At 42.0% G+C, this 24850-nt stretch overlaps 2 protein-coding genes across 9 annotated transcripts; one reads left to right on the top strand and one right to left on the bottom strand.

Moving 5' to 3' along the window:
- Positions 1-4208: 4208 nt before the first annotated feature.
- LOC117749435 (WD repeat-containing protein 37-like) lies at positions 4209-21514 on the bottom strand. Of its 7 annotated transcripts, XM_034559967.1 has the most exons (15): positions 21439-21514; positions 21063-21211; positions 19655-19931; positions 17362-17458; positions 17184-17279; positions 16375-16439; positions 13607-13745; positions 13228-13299; positions 12982-13026; positions 12736-12812; positions 12244-12478; positions 11718-11859; positions 7351-7485; positions 6625-6739; positions 4209-6535 (listed from the first exon to the last, which is right to left on the bottom strand). In XM_034559967.1, the coding sequence occupies exons 3-15, from the start codon at positions 19805-19807 to the stop codon at positions 6404-6406; spliced, it is 1503 nt and encodes a 500-aa protein (XP_034415858.1). In that variant the 5' UTR covers positions 19808-19931; positions 21063-21211; positions 21439-21514; the 3' UTR covers positions 4209-6403. The 7 variants fall into 7 exon arrangements, with proteins under 7 accessions (XP_034415858.1, XP_034415863.1, XP_034415859.1 ...); XM_034559972.1 differs by lacking the exon at positions 21063-21211 and having other exon boundaries at positions 21439-21486; XM_034559968.1 differs by lacking the exon at positions 21439-21514 and having other exon boundaries at positions 21063-21249.
- On the top strand, positions 20857-24500 carry idi1 (isopentenyl-diphosphate delta isomerase 1). Of its 2 annotated transcripts, XM_034559974.1 has the most exons (7): positions 20857-20999; positions 21582-21736; positions 22616-22785; positions 22871-22963; positions 23082-23212; positions 23297-23401; positions 23714-24500. In XM_034559974.1, exons 2-7 carry the CDS (start codon positions 21585-21587, stop codon positions 23924-23926), a joined length of 864 nt encoding a protein of 287 aa, XP_034415865.1. In that variant the 5' UTR covers positions 20857-20999; positions 21582-21584; the 3' UTR covers positions 23927-24500. The 2 variants fall into 2 exon arrangements, with proteins under 2 accessions (XP_034415865.1, XP_034415866.1); XM_034559975.1 differs by lacking the exon at positions 21582-21736 and having other exon boundaries at positions 20878-20999.
- The last annotated feature ends 350 nt before the right edge of the window (positions 24501-24850 follow it).

Here is a 24850-nt window from a genome sequence, read left to right as displayed (position 1 = left end):
GTTCTTATATTCTTATGTAAGCACATACACATACTTTGTTTTACAGGATGAAAAGATGATTGGGTTTTCATACGTCCCTTTTTTTAGTTTGCATTTTGTTACATAGGTGCACAATTTGACAGGGGATGTGATCTAAAAGGGTACAACTAAATTAAAAAAAAGGTGTGACCGTGACTCTAAAGGCTTTAAAGGCATCATGACAAGGTTAATGTTTACTTGACTGTGTGTTAGAAGCATAGCCAGATTAACCTTTTTCGGGCGCCCTTAGGCAGATATTGGTTGCCGTGCCCCTGTTGATCTCCGCCCCCTGTTTTCAGGAACTCATATTCTCTGATACGATGTTTACACTTTCAGATCCAATTTATCTTGTCTGTGTGTATCAGGACAGAGATGCAGCGTATGTTTTTCACCAACATGTGTTTACAGTGACCGTCAGCCCCACACGCCATAACTTCAGAGTTGACATGGTAACACCATGCTTCACACCAGGTTTCAGAATGGCTGCGTTAGCCATAAAAGCTGATTTATTTTGAGAGACAATACATATAAGGCATGTCTGAATGGCAATACTGTATCTAATAGTGTACATATGTATAAAAGATGTTGACAAAGATGTGAAAGAGATCCTGAAAATGTCTAATTATCATGTAAATTAAAGTATATGAAGAATTGCTGCTACGGTCTGTAAATTGCACTTCAGTAACAAAAAGTGAATGTTTGTACTGTATATGTGAATAAAACCACAAAATCTTGTAATTTTACCTTGTTTTGATAGTTTTTTTCAGAACATTAAACGTATAATAATACATCTGTCATTACAAATACTCAAAATTAAAATAATGAGCCCTGATATTGCGCCATTTCCACCTGTCCACAGCCAGCACCGGCCCCCTCAGGAGCATCCAGAGAAATATTAAAGGGGCCTCCCCCCTCCTGTCTCTCCCAGGGGAAATCCACGGGGAAATGGTTATCTCTATTTGGCTCGGTGGCAGGTGTCACACAGACCAGCCGCCAAATTAGCCTGGAGGAAGAATGAAGCGAGGAGAAGGTAAGAGGAGAGGAGGGGATGGAGGTATGCCTCCTCAGCAGCAGCCACCCTTCCCCCTAAGGCCATGGAGTCGACTGTGTGCTCGACAATAAACATCATAATTGACAATTTGCTCCAGTGGCTGGTCACGGACAGCCAGCTATAATCTAATGGACGTGGAAGGAGAGGTGAAACTCCACAGAATATATTCCCAGTGCCATGCTGTGTCTCTATCAAATCTAAGAACCATAGCACACTAAGTATGACACCATTCCAACATGCAGCAGCCTCATGTCGGGTTCCAGACCACTCGGAGGTCGGAGTTTTTATTTTTGATTAAGTACGGATACGTTTACTTTATGTTGCGTTTTAGTTGATGTGTGCTTTATGAAGTTTACAAGTAAGAACTTAGACTTTAGCCCAATGTCCCCCTAAGGCCTCAAATCCTGAACCCTCAGGGATTGAGTGTGAGGGGCTGAAAGGGCTTGAAATGGTGTAAATACGAATGGCATATCAGGTTATGTACAATCGTTGCTATTTATTTTAAAAGTTTTACTATAAACTGATTTGAAAGTCTTCCCGGGCATTTGCCTCACAAGATAAGACTTATTTGTCAAATGATGTATTTACTGGTTTTTGATAACAAAATTAAAGCAAATGGTAAATGAATAAACCAGTTGTGTAATATAATATAATTCCATGTGTTTGTATGCACCATCTTTAATCCTTAATGTTCCTTTATAAATATAATATGCCAGGTTGAAACACCCATGTGCCTTCCTCTTTATTTACTTTTTTTCCTTGCGTCTCCATGGTGTAACCCCGGGTTTAACATCTTGTTGCTATGAATTGTGGTTAATTCCCTTGGGCATTGGATATTGGGTATTTTGAATATACTGTACTATCACGTTTTAAGGCTGTTTTTTCGACATCATCATGGGAATTAATGATTGAATTATTGCTCTACTTATTGTTCCATTTATTCAATTATTGTTCCATTTATTCAAATATTTTTGAATGTATTCAATTATTTTTCCATTATTAAATTATTGTTCTACTTATTGTTCCATTTATTCAATATTGTTCCATTTATTTAATTATTGTTCTACTTAATGTTCCATTTATTCAATTCATTTTTCAATTTTTTCAATTATTGTTCTACTTATTGTTCCATTTATTCAATTATTGTTCCATTTATCCATTTATTGTTCTGTTAAAATGTAAGTTCCTCAGGATTGATTCCGACAGCCATGGAAAAAAAGATCATCATCTTCTGTAATACTCTGTGTTCCTTTCAATCGGTGACGCGGAGGCAGAACCAGTGGCCTCACATTCGGTTTGCTCTCCATCCAGGGGAAGGGGGCGTGACACAAGAGACGGCCTTTATTGTCTAATCGTTATCATTATGCCGTTTCTTTTTTTTTGTTGAATGAAACCTCGTGGACGGCAACACATGCTGTTATAACGCAGCAGATAGTGTGTTAACGGGGTGTCAGCGTTAACGGCCTCTTATAGATGTTTGAGATGTCTTTGCTCATATGGACTCTGCGGGAATTCTTTTATGGCAATGAAGATGTTTTCATGGTCCGTTGCTCCTACTTCATAAGGCTGCATGTTGGCCGCTCTTTCCTGAGGAGAGGCGCCATAATTGCACACATTCAAAATGTTTCAGGAGAAGTGATTGACGAATACGGTGTTTTTGTATTTTGTTGCCTCTCTCCCATCCCTCTGGACAGCAACTGGTTTAAAGTTGCCTCTCCAGTTGTGTGGGCTCGTCCAGAATATCTCAATTTCGACATACTGTACTATGACTTTTCGAGACTATTATATGCTCATTTTTTTTACATTACATACAATACTTTTTTGACATTATATTCTATGCCCTTTTGAAAGTTAATTTTTATGAATAGGACATTTTTTACCCTTTTAACTCATTAACATGTGGTGGTCAAAGGTCGAGGTCTCTGTGACCTTGTAAAACACTATTTTGGCCAAAACCTCATAATGAATATGCTATTTGTGTAAGCATTTCACACACATGTCTTATAGGATACATTGATGACATTTCATATCCAAAATGTCAATTTCACTTTGACGTCACAATGTTCTGCAAAATCCCTTTTCGGGCCATTATTAATGTGCATAACTCACAAACAAAGAGGGAGATTGTGAAACTTCTTTTGGGTTCACACCTTCAAACTCGAGTCTTCGTACAGATTGTCTGTGCTGCCGGGTCTGAGGTAGGTGTGTGTGTGTGTGTGTGTGTGTGTGTGTGTGTGTGTGTGTGTGTGTGTGTGTGTGTGTGTGTGTGTGCGTGAAGCGCTCACACACACTGAGCTTCAGGTGATTATTGTTACACCATGTGACGAAGCTTTCTGTCAGTCCCCTGTGAAGACCCCGGAAAGGATTTACTGGAATCATACATGTCCGTATGGCGATAACTTCCATGTCGCCAAAAAAGACACTTTTCTTTTCTTAAATTCCTTTACTTACATATTATATGAGACGGGACAGACCTGTATGTAAGCTGCAACTGGTTGATGGGAGGCGTACGACCATCAACCAATAGTTATACTCTAAATATATTAATACTGCTGACGCTTCTGAACTTTTACTCAAGTATATCATAGAATGCAAGTGTTTTAAAGTGTAGTATTATCACTTTTACTCATTCCATCACTGCAGTACAAGGTTTAAGACACAGGAGGGGGTAATAAAAGGACTAACTAGGTCAACTCTAATATCTTTCTGAATACAATGACAGCTTTTTAATGCTTTACGGACATTTGAAACGGGGATGCACACATCATTAAGGTCTTACGTTAATACACCTCGAACTGGAATCAAACAACGTCAAACTCTGATCCATCTTAGGTTAAATATTGACATTTGAAAGCACATCCAAACCCAGAATATGGACACTTGAACAGAACGTAATCATTAAAGTCCAAATGTCTGCTGTGAAAGAAGGCAAAGTAATTAGTACTGTTTGCACAGAGTACACTTATTCATACACCTTATGGTTCCCCTTTCAATAACATCAGACTTCATTATTGCAACCTACTAGATTAACATTCAGATGAATGTAATTTATAAAATGATATACACCTTATTGAACTGAATAAAAAAGTGTGAGATGGGTTTGTGTTAAATAAGATTAAAAAAAAGAGACACAAGCTGGGAAAGGAAATCACACATTTTATTGGAAAGTGTCAGAGAGCACAAAGCTATCACAATAAAGTATGCAAAGTAGATCACATAATGAACTCTGAGGAATATGATTTGCTACAATGAGGCAAAGCCCATCCACTTTTTACCCACCCCTCCAATCTGACACGCGATAATTTAATGTATCAATCCAAAATAATGTTCCTTTGTGTCGGAATTCATGTTGGGCGAAAATAGGACATTGATATCAGTGGCCGCGAGATCGAGTTCCCTAAATGAAACAGGAAGAAAAGTTCTATCGGCACAGTGCAGTGGAGCACAATTAGTTATTGAACAAGCATTTGGAAAAGTGCATTGATGCTCAGGTGGATAAGGCCGATGCATCGCTTTTCAATGCAATGGGAAGGCATTTCAATACTTGTTCATTACATTATAAACACCTCTATTGTTGGTAGGAACAGCATTAAAATGGGAAGTCTGAAAACAACTTTGGGGTAGGTAATGCATAACTATGTATATCGAGCTACATCGACACCAGTCGCACAAAGCACATGAACTCTCGTCGTGGGGTTTACGGCACTGAATTAAGTTAAACGTCTGAAGATCAGAAACTACAGCACGACTTCACGTTGGAGGGATATTGCACGAGTGTAACAAATAAAAGCTTTATGGTCAAACCCAAATCCAGCTCTACTAGTTCTTGAACTGAGATTCAAGTTTGTATTCCAAGTCCCATTCACTGGTTTCCGAGATAGAAACGGGCTTCGCTCTGAGCATCGGAAACAGAATGGGACTGGGTTATTGCTTCTGAATTTGTATGAAGAGTTTATTTCACAGACTTAAAAGAGCCACCAACAACAAAAAAGTCAGAGCGGTCACACGAGGCCATGGGTTCTATGGGTGCACTACAGATTCATATTGACAGGCTGTAACTGAAGCAGGAACAACAGGGCTCTGAGTTGGCAACAGGTTGAAGAGGGTGGGTTTCACTGACACTGAAGTAATACGAGCGCTTATTATGGCTAAAAGTAATAACTCCCAAACTTACACTTACGTTATGATAATGCCGAACACATCCCACTTACAGACCTACAAAATGAAACGAGTCACTCGTTTCCCCGCGTTATTGCTGCGCTCTCGACACTTTGCATACCGACAGAGAGACAGAATACAGCGACACTTTACAAATGAAACTCTACTGTAAACACGGAACAAGGCGGAGTTACAGAATCATCTTTAAAATGAAAACAAAATAGCGTGGGAAGTATGGAGGCTGGCTGTGAAATTGAAAGCATCGAAGGTAAAAAGGCAAGGACTCAAAACTTGAACGGCGAAAAGACAGCAATTCCTGAAACATGTGAATACAGCTGAAGGACCCAGCAGCTTTCTGGCAGGCCCGATTATATTATAGACGTTTCGTTCCACGATAACAATATTTCAAGTCTGACTAAAAGGATAAAAACATTTCACAGATCCACACTATCTCTGCCAAACGCCACCTTCCAAAAGGTAGATCACTGTAAGACACTTAATCCATGAAGTAGCGACAACCTGCTACGCAGGTGCCTTAATCAGGCCACAACATAATATGTACATAACTTCTTGATATCATATCCTACCAACCCTCCTGGCCTTACCATGGCTTTCTTACTTCTCATCAAGTAACATTTGCAAAACCGAGATTATCTCCATGCGACTAAACAACAGTGATGTGAACAGCAGCCCGTGACTGTGGAGTCAAATATATACTTTTACTTTAAAAACAGAAAAAGACTGAAAACGGAAGAGTCAGCATAGTCACAATTCACAACGCATGCTAAATAAGTGAGAGGGTCGAATACGGGGGAGATCAGCTCGTTGGCCTCACACACACTTGGACTTTAAAAATGCTGGAACCGTGTCTGTCATTTATACGCCAGGAGGTGTTCTGCAGGTTTCAACTGCAGATGAACACACTAAATGAGAGTTATCCGTCAGTGGAATATCGGACGTCAACAGCCGCCTTCCTCAAAAGGTCTTTTTTTTTTTTTTTCTCCACAGCTGGAAATCTGTGATATACATAACAACTAAAAGTACCTCGCTGCGTAAGCACTTCAAACATGCAAGCATGTGCGAGACCAAAGATTACAGTGTGTATGTGCACCGGCTCCTGCTTCACCGTGTGTGTCTGTTTTGCGTGCGCGTGTGTCGGGGGCGTGTTCGGTGGCGTCACTTCTCCTGCAGCAGGGCGGGGATGTTGATGTTCCAGCCAATGGCCTGTCGGTCGAAGCCACATGTGAACAGGTTGCACGACTGGTTCTCTTCATTCCACGCCGTACAGCACACCATTCGCCTGTGACCCTGCACACACACACACACACACACACACATTTTACTGATGCTGATTGATCGAACGCACATCTTCCCGGCCACTTTGTTGCCTTGCTTACCATTCTGTTGCTGCGTGGAAGCCTGGCCAGCCTCACTCCGCTCATGTCGAACAGTCGGACTTGTCGATTGTCGTGTGGCAGCGCGATGATCCTCTGGTTGGCAGAGACGCTTATCCTAAAGGATCAGATCAAGTTCACTTTCAATATACGTCACATTTCTCCCAATACTCCGAGATAAACGTGTGAGTATTTTAATTACTGTGTGTTTTTCAGATCTCGAAAATAAAATGAGCACAAATTCACTTCCTAGTTCGCGCACACCTCCAGGTGTGACCACCGACACCAGCTGCCTCTGGAACCTGTATTCCCCGCTGGCATTCGAGATAATTACTGAATGGAGAGACTTTTTAAACTGACTTCTAAAAGAAAAAAATATGCATATGGATTCCATTCTTTACAAGATGGTATCCTGCAGAGGCCCAGGGGTCATGAGGGGTCATGAGAGTCTCTACTTGAGCTGACTGTTATTTACTGTTGGAAAGTCAAAGAGCTCCCTCAAGAGTAGCTAGGTCCTGATCCCATTGGTTTTACTCCACATCCCAATAACAGTCCTTTGATAGGATCTACCCAATACTGTGTACATACAAATAACTACAGCATTTTAGATAATGAGCACCAAAGTTAATTTTTTTGACCTTGAACAAGTCCATTGAGTAGTCTTTCTGGACCCTTTGATCACATCCGACAATCATACGCAGCTAAACTAGTTGCCACGGAAGAACCTACCTGTTCACAGCGGAGTCAGTACGGATGGTTGCTATCGGCGACCTCATGTTCTTCAAATCCCACACCTTGACGGTGCGGTCGTCGCTCCCTGAAACCACATTGTCCCCCACCGTGAACACCGCCGACGTCACCGTGCTACAAAGGGATGGGTGCACAGACAGAAGTTGGGTGTTACACAAAGAACACAATACTCGCCCTCGCGTGCGCGTTCAAACCGCTTCACGCCGCCTCACTAATCCAATGCAGGGCAGCGGCGAGAGTTGGTAGGAACGTACAGTGGATGTCCTCCACTTCTTCACATTTTGGGAAAGTCACCCTCTCCCGCATTACAGAAGCTGTATTACTCATCTGCCCATAAAGGACAGGACACAGCGACACTACAACCTATTCAGGTACAGCGTCAGAAAGTTGACACTTCGTGGTCCCGATTTAAAATGCGATTCTCCGTTTCGAGACATTGCAAAAAGGTATCTATCACCTTCTGCTTCCCACTGGTAAGGAACGAAATTAAAGAATGTTAGCAGCATCACACTCGAGCTGTCAAGATGGCGAGAAAGACGGTTTCCGCTTTGCACACCTTTTAAAACTGGGAGAAGATGAAGATGACACTTGTGCCGTATTACGATATCCGTATTATAAATTAAATGTAACATTAATTATCCATATCATCCACTCCTTGTTCAAGCAACGGGCAATCAACACCAAACCCCAGTTTCCGTGGGAGGCGTTTACCAACTGACAGGTAGCCCTATGGGGTACATTTACTTGTTTCAGGCTACTGCTGCTCCTCTAACTGCAAATCTTGACCTCCAGTAGTTGAAGTCCAAAGGTCAATATGTTGCGACATCGCTGAAGGTGACGTTACAGGTGCGAAAGATCACATCCATCTTTGATGCTGAGTAAGAGGGGTAAAAACCCTAAAACTATACGTGAAGGGGAAAGTTTAAAAGAAAAGAAAACTTTTTTTAACTACTCTTGTACTCTTATGTCTAATGCAGCCCAGCGTAAGCCTACCAGGGGAGAACCGATGGGCTGAAATGATCAACGATGCCAAATAAACGATATCCTCGGCCATCTTGGGCACGCTGGAGGCAGGAAGGGTCTTTGTATGCATACAGCATCACCCTCCTCCAAAGCACATTATCCAGCTACACATCACAGCACATACGGTCAGGCCCAGCCATTCATTTAATAGACCTTTAATATTTCCAATCAATTACTGTATGTCAGTTGCTCCTGAGACGTTTTTTTTTTTTTCCCCCTTTCTTTCCTCCCTTTGGTGCCTGTAAAAAAATAAAATAAAAAAACTCTGATTCTTGATTAAGATTAGCACACCCTCTCTTTTTCTTTCTAAAACTGTCTCGCCTCTTAATTTAAATTGACATGGCATTAAGGGCTAATTAGGGGACTAAACTTTTTCCTATTAGAGGGTCGGGCTCAAGGAAACTGCTGTATCGTTACAGGCACCTTCTGACATTGCAGGGTACAGCCCACCTGGGAATACAAGCGGTAGAGTGAGAGACGAAGGGAGAAGGGAGGACAGGAGGTGTGCAAGGCTGTGTGGGGAGTGTAATCAGACAGGGTAATTGATTAAAAGCTTGATTAAGGTTAAAGTGTTTTTTAGAATGAGTGGTGAGGAGGGAGGGAGTATTCAGTTTTGCTTAATGGCATCTCTGCAGTGTGTCTGACAGCCAAGGTCAAGGCTCCCTGCGATCTGAGACTTAGGGAGTGTGTAGAGAGAGAGAGAGAGAGAGAGAGAGAGAGAGAGAGAGAGAATCGTGGGACCCCTCTGCAGTTGAATGAATCCCTAACCATTAAGTGCAAAGGTCCCGTGGCCCTATAAAAAGGTGGCGGCACACAGGAGGTCAGATTTGTATCTTTTCAACAAAAAAGAAATCTTGGGATGTCAAGAACACCACGAGAGATGATGCTTGTGGCCACGTTTTCCTCTCCAAACGTTTTCAACTGACGGCTTTAAATGTATAACTTGATCAAACTGGTGATTTGATGATTCTGATTTAATGCCGGGAGCTTCAACAATAGTTCAGTTGGCTCTCAGGGATGTTGGACTTTACACTTTGGGTTAATGTACGTCAGAGACCATAAACAATGAACTGTCGACACATCATTTCTCTCTCGTAAAAAGACCTTTTGCCGGACAAATGATGAACATCCAACCAGCTTTCAAAAACACTGGTAAACAATCAACAAGGACGCACAACAAAAAGAGATTGTGGGACTGTTCTTCGGCATGTCTTCATGCCACGTTTCCTGCCTGGCTGGTATTTCTTTACCCATCAAGCCCAAGTCTGCTCGGCTTTGATCTTTGTCCTCCTTCCCAGCGAGTTATTTTAATGCCTGATGTTTCAACTAGTGAAAAATCTAAAGGAATATTACAATGTACTTATTTATGAGAAGACGAGCATGCGAGCCAAACGCCGAGGAGGTAGAATGTAAATGAAACAATTCAGTTACAGACGACTAAGAGGTTTTAGAGCACCCTGTTATTTTGTATTTTGCCGACAGCCGCTGAGAACCTGTTAAGTGCTGGTGTATCCCTCTAGAGACAAGACGTCAGATCTGCACGCACACACACACACACACACACACACACACACACACACACACACACACACACACACACACACACACACACACACACACACACACACACACACACACACACACACACACACACACACACACACACACACACACACACACACACACACACACACACACACACACACACACACACACACACACACACACACACACACACACACACACACACACACACACACACACACACACACACACACACACACACACACACACACACACACACACACACACACACACACACACACACACACACACACACACACACACACATATTTTTCTATCAACTGCAATCAAATGGCTCCAAAAGCCACCGATGTCAGGTCAGAGACAAACGTGACATGGCATTCCGTTCACAGAGCAAGACCGCTGTCACTTCTCGTTTGCGCGTGGCCGTTTTGTTAGCTCATGGGCAGTTGTCATTACTCTGCAATTACGGCGGGCCGGTGGGTTAGAGGATGTGCGCTGCACTTTTAGCTGACAAGAGGCATTAGCTGTAATTGCCAGGGAAAGACTATGGAAACAAGAGGCTGTCTCCCCTCCAGCTTTCAACCGCTGCTGCCTGTTCAACCGTTCACACCGGCCGCTGCTCGGACGTTTCCTCGGAGGAACGGGGAGATTGTGCCACTTATGCCATGTTGGAGATTATGGAAAATCAGCAAGAGAAATGGCAGGGAGACTGGTTAGAATAACTAAGCATCAGTGTGTGACCGTTGAGGCAAACTTTCACAAACGGACCCCAAACACACACATTTTTGTCAACAGTAGTCCTCTTTTCAACTCGTCAACTCAAGAATCTCTTTCATTGACATATGATGAATGAATCAACACAATTTTACGGGGGCATTATTCTTCAAACAAAATATAACTAAAAACTGACCACACACACATACACACACACACACACGGTGTAGCCTCTCTTAATGAACAAGTAGCCAGTTCAGGTTAGTTACTCATTACCTCCTCGCTCCAAGTTGTTTTGGTCTAAGCATCTGAGGAAGTGTGCAGCTATAAATGCATCACAGAAGGGCAAGTAAGAAAGTTTTTACCATTCGCAAAGAAAAGAAAAATGGAGGCAGGGAATGGAGAGGAGGAGGGCTTTGCACACTGGTGCTTAATCCCATTATACCAATTGTCTATGGGAGAGAATTAGAGTGGGATCTGCAGGATTTATACATGTTGGGGTCGTACATAATGAGCTCTATGTAATCCCCCCACTTGCAATCAAAAGGCTGCCAGAGAGTGCCGGCCAGCCAGCACACACATGTACACACACACACACACACGTACACACACACACACACACACACACACGCACACGCACACTTTAAAGAGCGCTGCTGTTGAAAGCCTTAGCCCAGCCTGACAGTCATCATTTTGAAATGAGCGTTTGCAATTGAGTGTTAACAGCGAGCGAAGTGCCAAATTATACATAGTGGAGGATTAATGCAGAAAACGGACCGATAAACAAACAGCAGAGAAAGAGAGAGAGAGAGAGAGATAAATAAAAAAAGCGAACTGTCGAAGTGAGGAGGAGTGCTCGGTAATGAATGAGAGGCAAGTGGAGGATTTGGCTTAGAGCAATTGGGTTTGTAAATTCATGTGGCACTGAAAAGGGAAAAAAAGGGAGAAAAAGATGAAAGTTCTGGATAGAGGTTACAGCACCACCCTGTGGGAAAAACAAAGACTGCAGCAACTCAAACTGTTGAACATTTTCAGTTTTGATTGAAGAAAGAGCGACTCACTCAGTGTGTCCCTGAAAGACGTTGACGGAGTGTATGGACGGGTCTCTGAAGTCCCACAGCCGGAAGGTGGTGTCTCTGGATGAAGTGACCACCAGCCGCTGGGTGGGATGGGTACAACAGTGGGTCAGCTCCTGGTCGTGTCCTGCATACGCAGACACATTGGAGTAAGCATTCTAAACCTCTGCGGGTCTGTACATCATGAAATGAAATACGTGGTTGCTAAGGTCAGGAAGTAGCAAGAGGTCCACTTCATGTGTAGCAGCATTACTTTGTGTTGCTGTTCATTTAGGAGTAACCTGTAATTTAGGATTGCCGGAAATTATATCATAGTGGATCATATCTAATTGAATGACAGAATAACGTGACATGACAAATATATAGAAAAACACACAAATTTAAAAAAAAGACTCCAAATATATATATATATATATATATATATATATATATATATATATTCCACAAGATGAAGATAAAAGACGCCATATTGTGCTAAATATATGTATCATTTGTCATCCAGTTTACATACCAGTGAGGGCATGAACCAGCTCAGACGTCTCCACCTCATACAGGTTGGCAGCACGATCCCAGGAAGCGGTCACCACTTGTCGGCCTCCCACCAACCAATCGGCTGCGATGACTACACCCTGGTGGCTCTTCAGGGTTGCCGTAGCGACCCGGACGGTCGGGACCTCGCAGGGGCCCTCGGCGTCCACCTCACCTTCTTCTCTGTCTGACGAGTCCTGGTCGTCGTCACATGGAGCCTGTGGGTGTGCAAGAAAGAAAAGAAAGGAAACGGAGAAAATCAGTCAATGCACACGGGTGCCTGCAGGGATACAGAATAAAATAATAATAATGATAATGATAATGATAGTTTTGGTGATACATTTGCCATGGGAAATTTTTTTCAATTTGTGAATGAACTTATTATTCATTCAGAATACACACCTCTCAAAACTCCATGAAATCCAATGAGTTCCAGTGGAAACTCAGAGAAGAGAGCAACACAAAAGGTACTCACACTGACATCTGGTGGTGGCGGGGGGACAGGAAGCTGCACCATGTAGCGCCAGATGTGAGCCGTCTGGTCCCCAGAGGCTGTGGGTGTAAGTACACATCAGCACACACACAGCACACTCAGATCTACAGAAACCTAACTACTGCTGGAGACAACTGTGGCAGGGAGAAATAGTCATGAATAGAATAAAGAAATCAAGCTACAACAACATACACACACACACACACACACAGGCATTTAAATACATACCGGTGAGGGCCATCTGCTCTGTGGGGTGGAACTTGATGGAGTTGACTGTGGGCGAGAGAACAATGGTGAGACATGAACATATGTTACATCACTTATTCCAATTATGGGACAAACAAAGTGCGCAAAATGTGGACACACTGTTGTATATAACAGTTACATGTTTTAGATAATCTCATCATGCAATGTTGAAATGTCTGCATTGTAGAGGACAATATACAGGTAATTAAGATTTGTACTAATTCTTACCTGATCCTGCATGGCCAGCATACCTCAGCAGACATTTCCCAGTCTCTATACTCCAAAGTAAAGCTGAGTGATCTGTGGAGAAAGAGCAGTGATGGACAACGTCGGTAATGATTTAATATAGTAATGTAATGTATTTTATATGGTGGGCTCCCTAATTAAAATTCAGTTCAGGGCCACTTTCTGGCAAAATTGTGTACAATAAAAGTGAAACATTTTTTAATTGCACCAAGGAGTCCCAATCGATGTCACAAACTATAAGGATCTAACACTTTTAGTTTGGACTATTTGTTCTACCCCTCTGTGGCATGGAGGCTGTGCAGAGAACAATGATGCAGTGATTGGCATATTCAAAATACGGATGTAAAGTGTCTTGGTATACCTGCGGAGGCGGTGCCCAGGACTACTGGCGGATTTCGGGTGACTCCGAGATCCCAGATCCCGTCCCGGTGGCCCACATACTCCTTAAGCAGCTGACACACAGCTCGGGAACCTGCGGTGGCTTTAAAACTGGACACAATCTGAAAGGGGAGGGAGGGAGGAGACATGGGCACGATGGAGAAATAAGAGATGGACAGAGGGATGAGCATTCAAGTACTCATGCCTTACTACAAGGCATACATGTGCCAATTGGGTTTATAATTCAAATTATGATAATGTAATTGAAAGCTACATAACCACAGATACATTATTGTAGCGTTTCATTGTTTGACAGGCATCAGACATCTTATTTCTAATCTCAGACCAACAGATTAGTGGGTGGGCCAGCTTTCTTTGGGCTTTCTGGCGTCCATGAGCTGGCTCACTTTTAACTGCTCGGAGCAGCGTCGACAGCCTGACAGCTCGCCAGGAAAAAATGTCATAATGACGCAAGTTTACAACTCAGCGCAAAGTAATAAAAATTGAGGATGACATCTGTATAGATCGGTGGAATGTCAGTGATAAAAGAAATTGTTCTGCATAATGATGTGTCCAGTCTAGATTTAAAACAAACAGAGCGATAGTGTACCACAGACAACTGAATGGCAATTATAGCTGCATTTTAATTGTGCGGTTATTTTGGCTCTGTTTATTTAGAACACATAATGCACTCCAGCATTATCATCATTATCCTTATTTAGCCTGCAAGCACTGTTTTCATACCGTAGGATGTTTCTGGAACTGCCGAAATGTTTATGGTTTAAAATTCCACCAAAGTGTGTCGTTTGAGTATTAATATTTAAGACTGCTCTAATGCCGGTTCAAGTCTCAAAGGATAGATCATCACTGTGCTTGTGTTACTGTGAGGAGAGCACTGAAAAAAAACACTGAGTGGTCTGGTTACACAAACAAATTAAAGGGTCAATTGTAGTTTCAGTTGGCACCAAGCGGCCACCGTCTGTGCGGCGCATGCAGGCATCACTGGTAGTCATTAGATGCAGCAGCGAAGGGTCTGGGTCCTTTGTGTGCGACCGTGTTAATGTAGCGTCTCATTATGTGCTCCGTGTTTACATTCACGTTACAATATTAGTTTTCGGTCATGTTTAGCTGTGTATTATAAAGCAGCTGGTTCTGTTAGTCTACGTCCTCCCTTGATCCTGTGTATCCTCTTTTCTAACTTTCAAATCAGATGAGGATCGTGTCCTCAGCCCTTCATCTCACGCGGACCTTGGCCGCATTAGGAATGTTTCTTTGCGTCAAGAAGTTTGTAGGTAAAGTGGGAAATTAATGAATGTGGACGAGACAGCCAAAGACATATTTGAAAGACATATTACACTTAATTCAACATTTTCAATATGACACTTACACCGTTGCAGGGCTCGATGCTTACATTTACTTTGTTTAGGGGCACAGGTGAAAATGCCCCTGAAATTAAAAAATTAGGGGGATAACATGAAATGACAAACAACGATGTTTAAGTCACGTGAGGGATACTAACATAACTAGACGATATGCAATAATTTTGAAAAACACAAGATGTACTTGGAACAGAACATTTTCTCGTCCACATGCAGCATATGGCCCTGCATTAAAAAGGAATAGTTAGGCATTTTGGGAAGTTTGCCATGGGTTAGATTAGAAGATACCGTGTCTGTTTTTCGTCTTTTACGGAGGTTGGATGCTGACCTATTCTTTGCCTGGGAACAGTTGCCAGGCAACCAGCATAGGCTCCAAGTGGCTGGTTCGGGTCAAGTAGACACGCACACTCCAGTTTTTGGAAGGGTTGAAATAGCGAGATATAACAAGTTAATTATTGCTTCTTTTTTTTTTACTTCAACAGGTTTCCCCCGGTTTACATTTTATGTGTTAAGCTTAGATAAGTGACTTCTGGCATTTGCTTCCTACTTATTAAGCTTCTCATGTAACTCTGGGCAATAAGGCCAAATAGGTGTATTTCCCAAAATGCTGAACTTTTACTTTAAGAGCTGTTTGAATTAAACTTTTGACTGCACGTTGCTCCATTTGAAGCCGATCCCTTTAAACTTGGCCTTTCCATCTTTTGGGAAAACATTTATTTATTTATTTTGACTTTTTTAATTCAACATCCGTTATTTGTTATGACAACTGACTGTGACATATCGTTTTGCTGATGAAAAGAGAGCTAAGTGGTCTATTGGTAGAAGATGTTGTGGAATGACTAAGTTACCTACATGACCAACAATATAGCGTGTTCTTGTGAGAAACTGCTTAAAAAAAACTTCCCGTTCAGCCAAATTATTTCTGCCAGGGGGCAGAGAAGAGATGAGGAGTCAAGGTCGGACTGTAGTTCAAAACAGACAGAAGCTGTCCGTCACAATGCCTAGTGACAAAACAAGAGCATTCGGGAAGTTACCCATGAATCTCCTCCCCACAACTCCCATGAGGCCACACTGAAGTTGCAAGGTCCACCTATTTTACCATAAGTGTACAAGCACTGCAAGTCAAGGGAGATGTCGTATTGTGATAAATGCTTGAAATCAAGTTTCCTTAACCTCAGTGCAAAAATCTATAAATAAATGCATCGGCACTTCAAAAACTAAATAATTTAACAGCAACATATCATCAAGAGAAAACGACTTCCTTCTCCCCTTCAGCAATAGAGGGGCTTTTGAGAGTCCCCACCGCTCAAACAATAACACAGATGACAAATCTTATGTGATTCAATGAGATTGAATAGCTGGAGCCAGGTACCTTGCTGGTAGAGGCTTTGTAAGTCGTCTTCAGCTTCTGTGACAGTTGACTGGTGCTGTGGCTGGCTGTGTGATGGGGAGACAAAGAACAATGACTGAAATTCTCCACTGAGTGACAAACTCATTGGTTGGTTTCACTGAAGCACCACTGGCCTCATAAAGTGTCAAAGCGTTTAATACCAGAGGGTTCATAAAACAAAATGACCTGTTTAACCAGACTCACATCTGCCAACGAGGCATATTTTCAGGAAATTCTGTTCAATAAAGGAGGTTTATTATGTCTGACCTAAGTTACCATGGAAACGTGCCCCTCCTGGTCAGACTGCTTTTCAGGTTTCGCTTAATGTCGACCTCATAATCAAATCTGCCAGAAGGTTGTTTAATCCAAGACTTCCCGAAGGTTCCTCCTTACTGCTGCACTGTTAACATGAATCCGTTTGTAGTACATGCTAATTTTGACACGATTCAAAATCTGAGGTCATACTTTGTGTGCTTTTAAATACGCTGCAATTAAAGTTAAGCTTGTTGTTGGTGCTTAAAATCTATTGACAACTGTTTATCCTTCTTGTATTTTTAATTGAAATATATTTTTTATACAAGATGGATTAGTCAGTCTGAAGATTATTAGTCAAACTCTGTATGGAGGCTTTTCTTCACTGTGACTTGAGTCACCATGGAATGAGATATCTACTTTCACTTTAAAGCCACTCAATCAATTTCAGCAATATTTTCCCATTTAAATTTCCAAAGACACAGTTGACACGTTAACTATATGGAGACGTGCAATAGATTGTGAAGTAAATACAGTACCTTTTGTTTTCATAGCTCCCTTGGTGGGGTCCCCTCCCTCAATAGTCTGCCCATCTCCGGTCAGACGCTCGTTCAGAGAGTCAATTTCCCGGCGTACTATAATGTCAGCAGAGTAACAGGGCATCAGTAGGAAAACACTGCCATCTGGTTAGCCAATCAATACAGCAAGGTTACTCACGTTCAAGGTTTTCAATGTAGAGATTTTCAAACTCGCGCTCAATCTGGCCAAAAAGATCCAGAAGGTTGTTCCGTAAGGAGGGGGGCAGCTTGGAGTCCTAGACAGACAACAAAGAAAAGACAGTGCTCCGTTAAACCCGATGGGAAGCTGACAAAGGCCTAAACATTAGGAATCACATTGGCGTCGGGAGCAGGAGTCACCGCTTTAATTCCTTTCAGACCCGTCTCCAGTGTGGTGTTTTTATTTACATATAATAATGTCATATATACAGTATATGAATTGAATTGAAACTGAATTGAATTGAAATTGAATTGAATTGAATTGAATATGTTGTGCTGAAAAACTTCAAGACCATTTTAATATATGTTCACAAATGAATATGTTAAAGCCAAACCAAGAAATGTTACAATTTTACAATGACAAACAAGTATGCCATATATTATCTAAGAGAGATCTGAGTGACTCACAAAATACACACCACTTCAACAACAAATCAAAAGCAACCCACATAAATCTCATGTCAAACACAGCCACATGTTTACCTGATTTGATCAACCCCCCCAATTATGTTTGTGTAAAAGCTCAGTTACATTGTGGGCTACATAACGACAACAGCTATGTACTAACAACACAACAGCCAGGGTCCAAGCACTCAAACTCACGCCAACTGACTTACCTCCATGGTGAACTCCTAGAAGTACCCAGTTATCAGGTGATCACCAGTCTATACCAGACTAGCATGCATAGGGACGTAAAAAGCTGCCATGAAAAAACAAAGGATTCAAAAGGCTGCATTTGACAGCGTGCCTTGAGAGCTGCTGCTTTCTCTAGCCATCTGACAGAAGAGGAAACCAAACACTCGAGTGTCAGTCTTTCTTCTGGCACGTGTTCAAAACAAACAGTTTGTCACAGTGGCGTTAACCACCTGACCATTATGTCTGCGCCCCATGTCAAAAAATTTTTTAAAAAGGTAATTTAGCAAACAACAAGTAGTACTTATGAATTCCACGGTGCTTATTTGAGGCCCGAAAACCTGCACAATACCCTGGCTAATAATGACAGTATTGAGTAAATTGTTATATATGGTTTAGAAACACAAGCGTTCTGTGTGTGTGTGTGTGTGTTGGATTTGTGCTGTGTGTGTGTGTGTGTGTGTGTGTGTGGGGAGGGGGGGGGGGGGGGGGGGGGGGGGTAACTAGGTACATAAACAGAACCAGCATATCTTGGCAATAGACAAAAAAGCCTGGTGAAAAGACTAATCAGGCCTGGACAAGCAGCCCATATTAAAACTTGATGAGACAACAGGACAATGGACGCTGAGCTCTAGTTTTAGTGGCTGATAATTCAAGGACATTGTCAAGCAGAGAAAGTATAACGGCAAAACTAGGGATGGGCAATAATAAAAAAATAAAGCATTGCATTATTTTAGATGGAATACTTTGATCATGAAAAAGGCAAAGATAAATGTGTCCTTCATTTAACCAGTTTGGTCTCCATGAAAATGCATGACGATACAATCTAAAAACACTTGACAGTCACTCAAAATCAATTTGCTCAGCTTATCTAAGAGATGACTCGAAACAGGGTCATTCAACAGCCACCTCCAAAAAGTTAACAACCAGGATGTTCTTCTTGATTAAACAAGCCCATTATATTATATATATGTGAAGTAGCTTGACAGTTTGGCACAACTACTTTGCATCAGGAAAGGAGTGCTCATGTGAAGGCTTACAGTCATCTCTTTTGGAGGAAAATAAATCAATTGTAGCGTAATTTAAATACTGTGTTGGTTGGGAGATAGTTAATCACTAACTTGATGGCCCCAACGGGCTTAAAAAGTCACAGTAGATCCCTTTGTTTTAACAAAAAGCAATCAGTAACCAGCATGCACATCCACAGAAGGCAGTTCATAAAAGTTAAGAGAATGTAAAAATCGAGACAACATTAACACTTTGAATAAAGCACGTTCACGCTAAAGTAAAACCACAAAACCACCTAAAAAGCCCAGACATTTTCCCCTGGGGGGTAGAAACTACATCTCACAAATACATTACATGGGATGTTGCAACACCAGGTACAACATAATAGCAATGCTGCTCAACCGGTTGTTACTACACTCTCATGACTGACAAAACACATCCTCAACACCCAACAAAATGAAAAATCGAATTTTGAAAGTTTGATGGCAATGTGTACAAATCATGTCATCAAAATGCGTGTCTACAGCTGTCAGCTGTGCATGTGTGATGAGAAGAAGAAAAAAAAAAGTATGGATTTCTGTGCATATCCTCACCTGTCCCTCCAGCATTTCTCCTCTTTGGAAGCCTGGGGGTCTGTCCTCTATGCTGTTGGTGCGCCGGATAGACAAACTGTGAGCCTTGCGCTTCTGCTTGGGGTGACGGGCAGCCGAAGCCGAGCCACTGCTGCTGCCCCCCTCCACAGGCATCCTTTCTACCGCGTGGGTGGCCCTGCCCCCTGCTCACCTCTTTACCCAAGAAGCAGGTAAACAAAGGCCAGGCTGGCCAATTGGCTGGTGGGTGGATCAGGTCGGTCTGTTATCACCACCTTTTCTGTGTGTGAAAAGGAAGAGAAGTTTCCTTCTGCTCTGAAACAACATCATTCCAAAACCATACCAAACCAATTCCTGTAATTTAATGCTGATTTGCTTATCAACAAAAAAGTAGAACGTTACTTGATTTAAAAGCAAAAACGTCTGGTCTGGAAGAAGGCATATATATATATATATATATATATATATATATATATTATTTTTATGTTTTATTTTTTTTAAGAAGCAATTGGCAACCCACGAAGCCTGACAGACCTACAGTCATCTTCTATTATAAATGTACATTTTCCAGCAGGCTTTCTGACATTATATTCACAATATTAATGAGTCCAGCGGCATGATCCTTACATGCCAAGATGACGAGCTAGCTGGCTTAGATAGCTTAGCGTTATACATTTAAAAAGGAAAAAGAACTTCGACTTGCTTTTATTCAACGTTATAAGGACATTACCGGGGTTATGCTAGCAGAAATATGTTTCCGACTTTGCTTTTATGGCTTGTTGACTCACCCCCGATACGACAAACAGCAAACACACTCACCTCTTTCACTGAATTCATCAGCCAGCACGGAAGTCTACAAACGAAACCTTAACTACACGCACGCGCATGCTAGCTGTCACCATCGCGTTCATTGCGGCACATGCATCTAACGTTCGTACGTCAGACAGCAGCTAGCGTTAAACCTTTAGCATACCGTGTTAGGGAAGGGTATGAAATATAGCATCAAACCTGTCAACTAGCTAATCATTCTAAACATGTTGTCAACGTATGACCTTTGACAGCGGACGGTAATGACACGTTACAGTTTTTATTTTTTTAACCAAATTTTGACACATCACGTATTTTATTGGCGTACCGACTTCCGCATTACGTTGTAAACGTTTGCACGTTGTGAGCCAATGGGCTGCCACGTTGTTGCTCAGGCGTCCAATGGAAACCCGTGACCTCAGAAGCAGCGAGTGAAACTCGGTGGTCCGACCACAGCAGTCTGCTCTAAAATATCGTCTTAAACAAACGCAAAATGCTTTAAAAGAGCAGATTCTTCAACTTGAAACGGGAGAATTGTTTTGTAAGTAATGTAGCCGCTTTACCGCTATGTCTGTAGGTTGTATATGTAGCAGATAACGCTTACTTATGTTCAGCTGTCAGAGGCCCGGGTGGTGCGGACTGTGCGGTGGTCTGATGGCGTGTTGACTATCAGTGTTAACGGGGTAACACGAAGTGGATTCCGGCTGGAACGGGACGATACACTGTTCCACTGCATGCTCTCGTTAATAATCACTAAATTAAAAAAGTACAACAACTCACTTTGTTGTAAATAAATCTAGTGATTTTAATAATTAATTGGGTCAATTAACCGAGGAACAGAACAAGCTTTCTGGGAACCTTTGTGTTTTACAGACCAGTCCATCTAAACAAAGCAAGTGATCGATCAGTAATGAAGATACTTCTTAGATACAGTCTTAAAATGTACAGTAAAGCATGTGAGTCAAGGTCTAATGTGTTACCGCATCCAGTCGGTGTATATAACCTTGAGCAAATACACGCGTATGGCCATTCGTGTCGTTGTATCTTCCGATCCTGACTCCTGTCCAGTTTTTACCGACGTCCCCGCCTTCAGACCTTGTGATTGGTGTTGTGTTTTGGTCAGGCGATGGTGCGGGGCGTGTGGGCGGTGCTCCGAACGGTGTCTTGCGAGGGAGCCGCTAAGCTGAAATCAAACGTACCTCGCGCGTGCAGAACTGCTGCACTACCGCACCGGTCTACCTACGAGCCTGTCACTTCCTGCTACAGAGCTATATCAAGGTAAGCTAGTGAGCTTAAGGCGTCCGAAAGCGCTCGACGGCGCATGTTTGAGTCTAAAGCACGCAAAGCCAGAGGTCAGAGGTCTCTTCCAGATAAATGTCGTTGCTTCATACGTCATGCCAAATACTAACGTTATTTAAAAATAATTCAAAATCGTGCACTTAATGTGGCTTTGCGTAACTATTTGTTGCATTGCACACTTCCGAAATAGCAACTGGAAGTCTGAGTATATGCTCTTTTAAATTCGGCTCCACCAGCTATTAAGTTACTTCAGCATGCACACTTTGTAAACTTTGTGGCCAAGTCATAAGCTAAAGGCTATGACATCAGCTGAATTGCTTTATCAAAACTATATGTAGTCCAGTAACCGAATAGCAGTAACGTTAGTCCGGAAGAAATTGGATAATTGGTCAGCTAATTGTTGATGTGCTTCATTAAGAAAACATACTAGCTTCTCAAATGGATTGGCTCTTTTTGTATGTTGTATATTGTACTTCTTTTTCTTTGGACTTTGTGACAGAACCAGCTAATTGCTTCTTCTTCTTTTTTAATGTAATCTGAATATATATTTAGATTATTCAATAATTTAAAGGTTTAGTCCATATTAAACAGACAAAAGTCCACCACAATAAAATATTTTGAGTATTCATACTGCAGTATGAAAGTATATTTTTTAACATGAGTTCTTCTTATTAGTTTTTTCTCATGCTTTAAACCTGTATCTCGTCATGTTCTTCAACAGGTGGAGTTTACTTTCCATCCATCTTACAAAAGTACTAGAAAGAGCTCGTGGCACTAGAATATGTTGGGTCAAATTAAGTGTTGACTCCTGTTTGGATGTGAATATGCACTAAGAATTTACAACTGTTGTCCCTGCAGCGAGGTGAGGCACCTACGGTCTGCGGTCAGAATGCCTGAGATAACAGATAACCTGGACCAGAAGCAGGTCCAGCTGCTGTCGGAGATGTGCATCGTCATCGACGAGAACGACCAGAAGATTGGCGAGGACACAAAGAAAAACTGCCACTTGAACTCAAACATTGACAAAGGTACCTGATACCCATCTTGCTTCTAGTACATATCTTTTGATTTCAGCTTTGTCGTTGCGGTTAATTGTTTCGTATGCTCTCCCAGGTTTATTGCACAGAGCCTTCAGCGTGTTCATTTTCAACAGCGAAGACAAGCTGCTCTTACAACAGAGGTCTGATGCCAAAATCACATTTCCAGGTCGGTGCCAAAATACCTGATACCACCCAGTTTAACCATTATCCCCAAATGGTCCACTGGGACAAACTACATATGGGCGCTGGCACTGTTTCACCATCCCCCGTGTCTGTGTGCACAGGCTGTTTCACAAACACATGCTGCAGTCACCCTTTGCATACTGACGGTGAGCGGGAGGAGAAGGAAGCAATCGGAGTGAGGAGAGCTGCTCAGAGGAGACTTAAAGCTGAACTTGGGATCCCCATGGAACAGGTAGTGTGTGTGTTTATAGAAGTCCCAGCTTCTGCATTTAATGGAAGTGGATTATTAAGGATTGTGGTGATTCTCTCTTCTCAGGTGACACCAGATGAAATGACTTACCTGACAAGGATCCACTACAAGGCCCAGTCAGACGGCGTGTGGGGAGAACACGAGATTGACTACATCCTCTTCATGCAGAAGGTTTGTGCTGTAGTGGCTGTTGGACTTTAGAGTTGAATTACATATTAGGATATATAACGTGCATCTGATCCCCATTTGTGCCTTTTCTGAAGGAAAAAAATATAATTCAATCTGGCAATTTCTGTAAAATTATTTTTTAGCCAGTTTCTCAAGTTGCTATTTTATTTCCCATTTGGATTACATGGTCTTGCTTTTGTCCTCATCATAGATATACCATCTTAGTTTGGATGTTTGATTGTGTGCCTGCATGATGTCTCTCAGCTTTACATTATGGACAATAACATCTTGCTTCTTTTTTTTTTCTCTCTGAAGAACGTGGATTTGAGCCCGGACCCCAATGAGATTAAGAGCCACTGCTATGTGAGCAAGGAGGAGCTGAAGGAGATGCTAGAGAAGGCCAAGCGCAAAGAACTGGAGATCACACCCTGGTTCAGCCTCATTGCAGAGACCTTCCTCTTCAAGTGGTGGGACGACCTACAGAACCTTAAGAATTTCATGGATCACAAAAACATCCACCGCATGTAGCCAAAAACCAGGATCGGCTCTACCTTCACTCATTTCTAACCTGTGTTTGTTGTAGAACCTGCCGGACACGGAAGCATAGCCACACACAACGCTCTGAAATACAAGAATCACTCGCTATCCTTCCTTGAGGAAGTAGTACGTGTAGGGCTTCTACACCAAATGAGGAGGCGGAGAATGTTTAAGTCTTGCTAAACGTGGCAGTGTGGATTTGTAGCTCCGAGTTGCGTTCACCTACACAAGTGTATGCAGATAGGGTGACTCTTAGTCTTAGCTCACAAATAGATCATGGAATCAATTCTGGTAAACTGCACACTGGATTTACTGAGTGAACTGAAGTAAAGACGTCTCGCATCTAAACTGGAGTGGGAAGAAAAATGCAGTCTCGTTATTGACACTGAAATGGAAGAGAATAGCATATTTTTACATACAAATTGCCTGAGTACAGGTCATTAGATTGAGAAGAAGAGTGTCTTCAAGTAGTGATGTCACCTCTGTATTGATCGACATTACATCAGTCTACACCATGTCTTTGCACTATTTTCCACAATAAAGTGTCTGGTTGTGGTCATTGGCAGTAGATGGCTGTTTTTGTTCCTGTATATAACAGAAACAACTTTTATCACTAGTGTGACTATTAGGAGATCAAACTATCGGCTCATTCAATCATGTTTTTTGTCAAATAGATTGCACAAACAAGGCGTTTTTGACTGTTTAGCACTAGGTGGCAGCAATAGCTTGCACTTCACCTGCCAAATATCAAAAGCTCACAATTCAGTCCACGACCTAGTACTTCAAGTTGTACTCATTAGGCCACTGGGTTGTTCACTTTTTTCTAACTTCATGTTCTAAAATCCTCAATGGCATGTATTGTCATGTGTATCCATATGCTACAATGACCACAAGGAAGGGAATTCAACTGGTTAT

Source organism: Cyclopterus lumpus, chromosome 20 (assembly GCF_009769545.1).
Source record: "Cyclopterus lumpus isolate fCycLum1 chromosome 20, fCycLum1.pri, whole genome shotgun sequence".
NCBI classification, from domain to species: Eukaryota; Metazoa; Chordata; class Actinopteri; order Perciformes; family Cyclopteridae; genus Cyclopterus; species Cyclopterus lumpus.
Note: the sequence above shows the minus strand (reverse complement) of the source record. Positions and strands in the feature narration are given on the sequence as shown.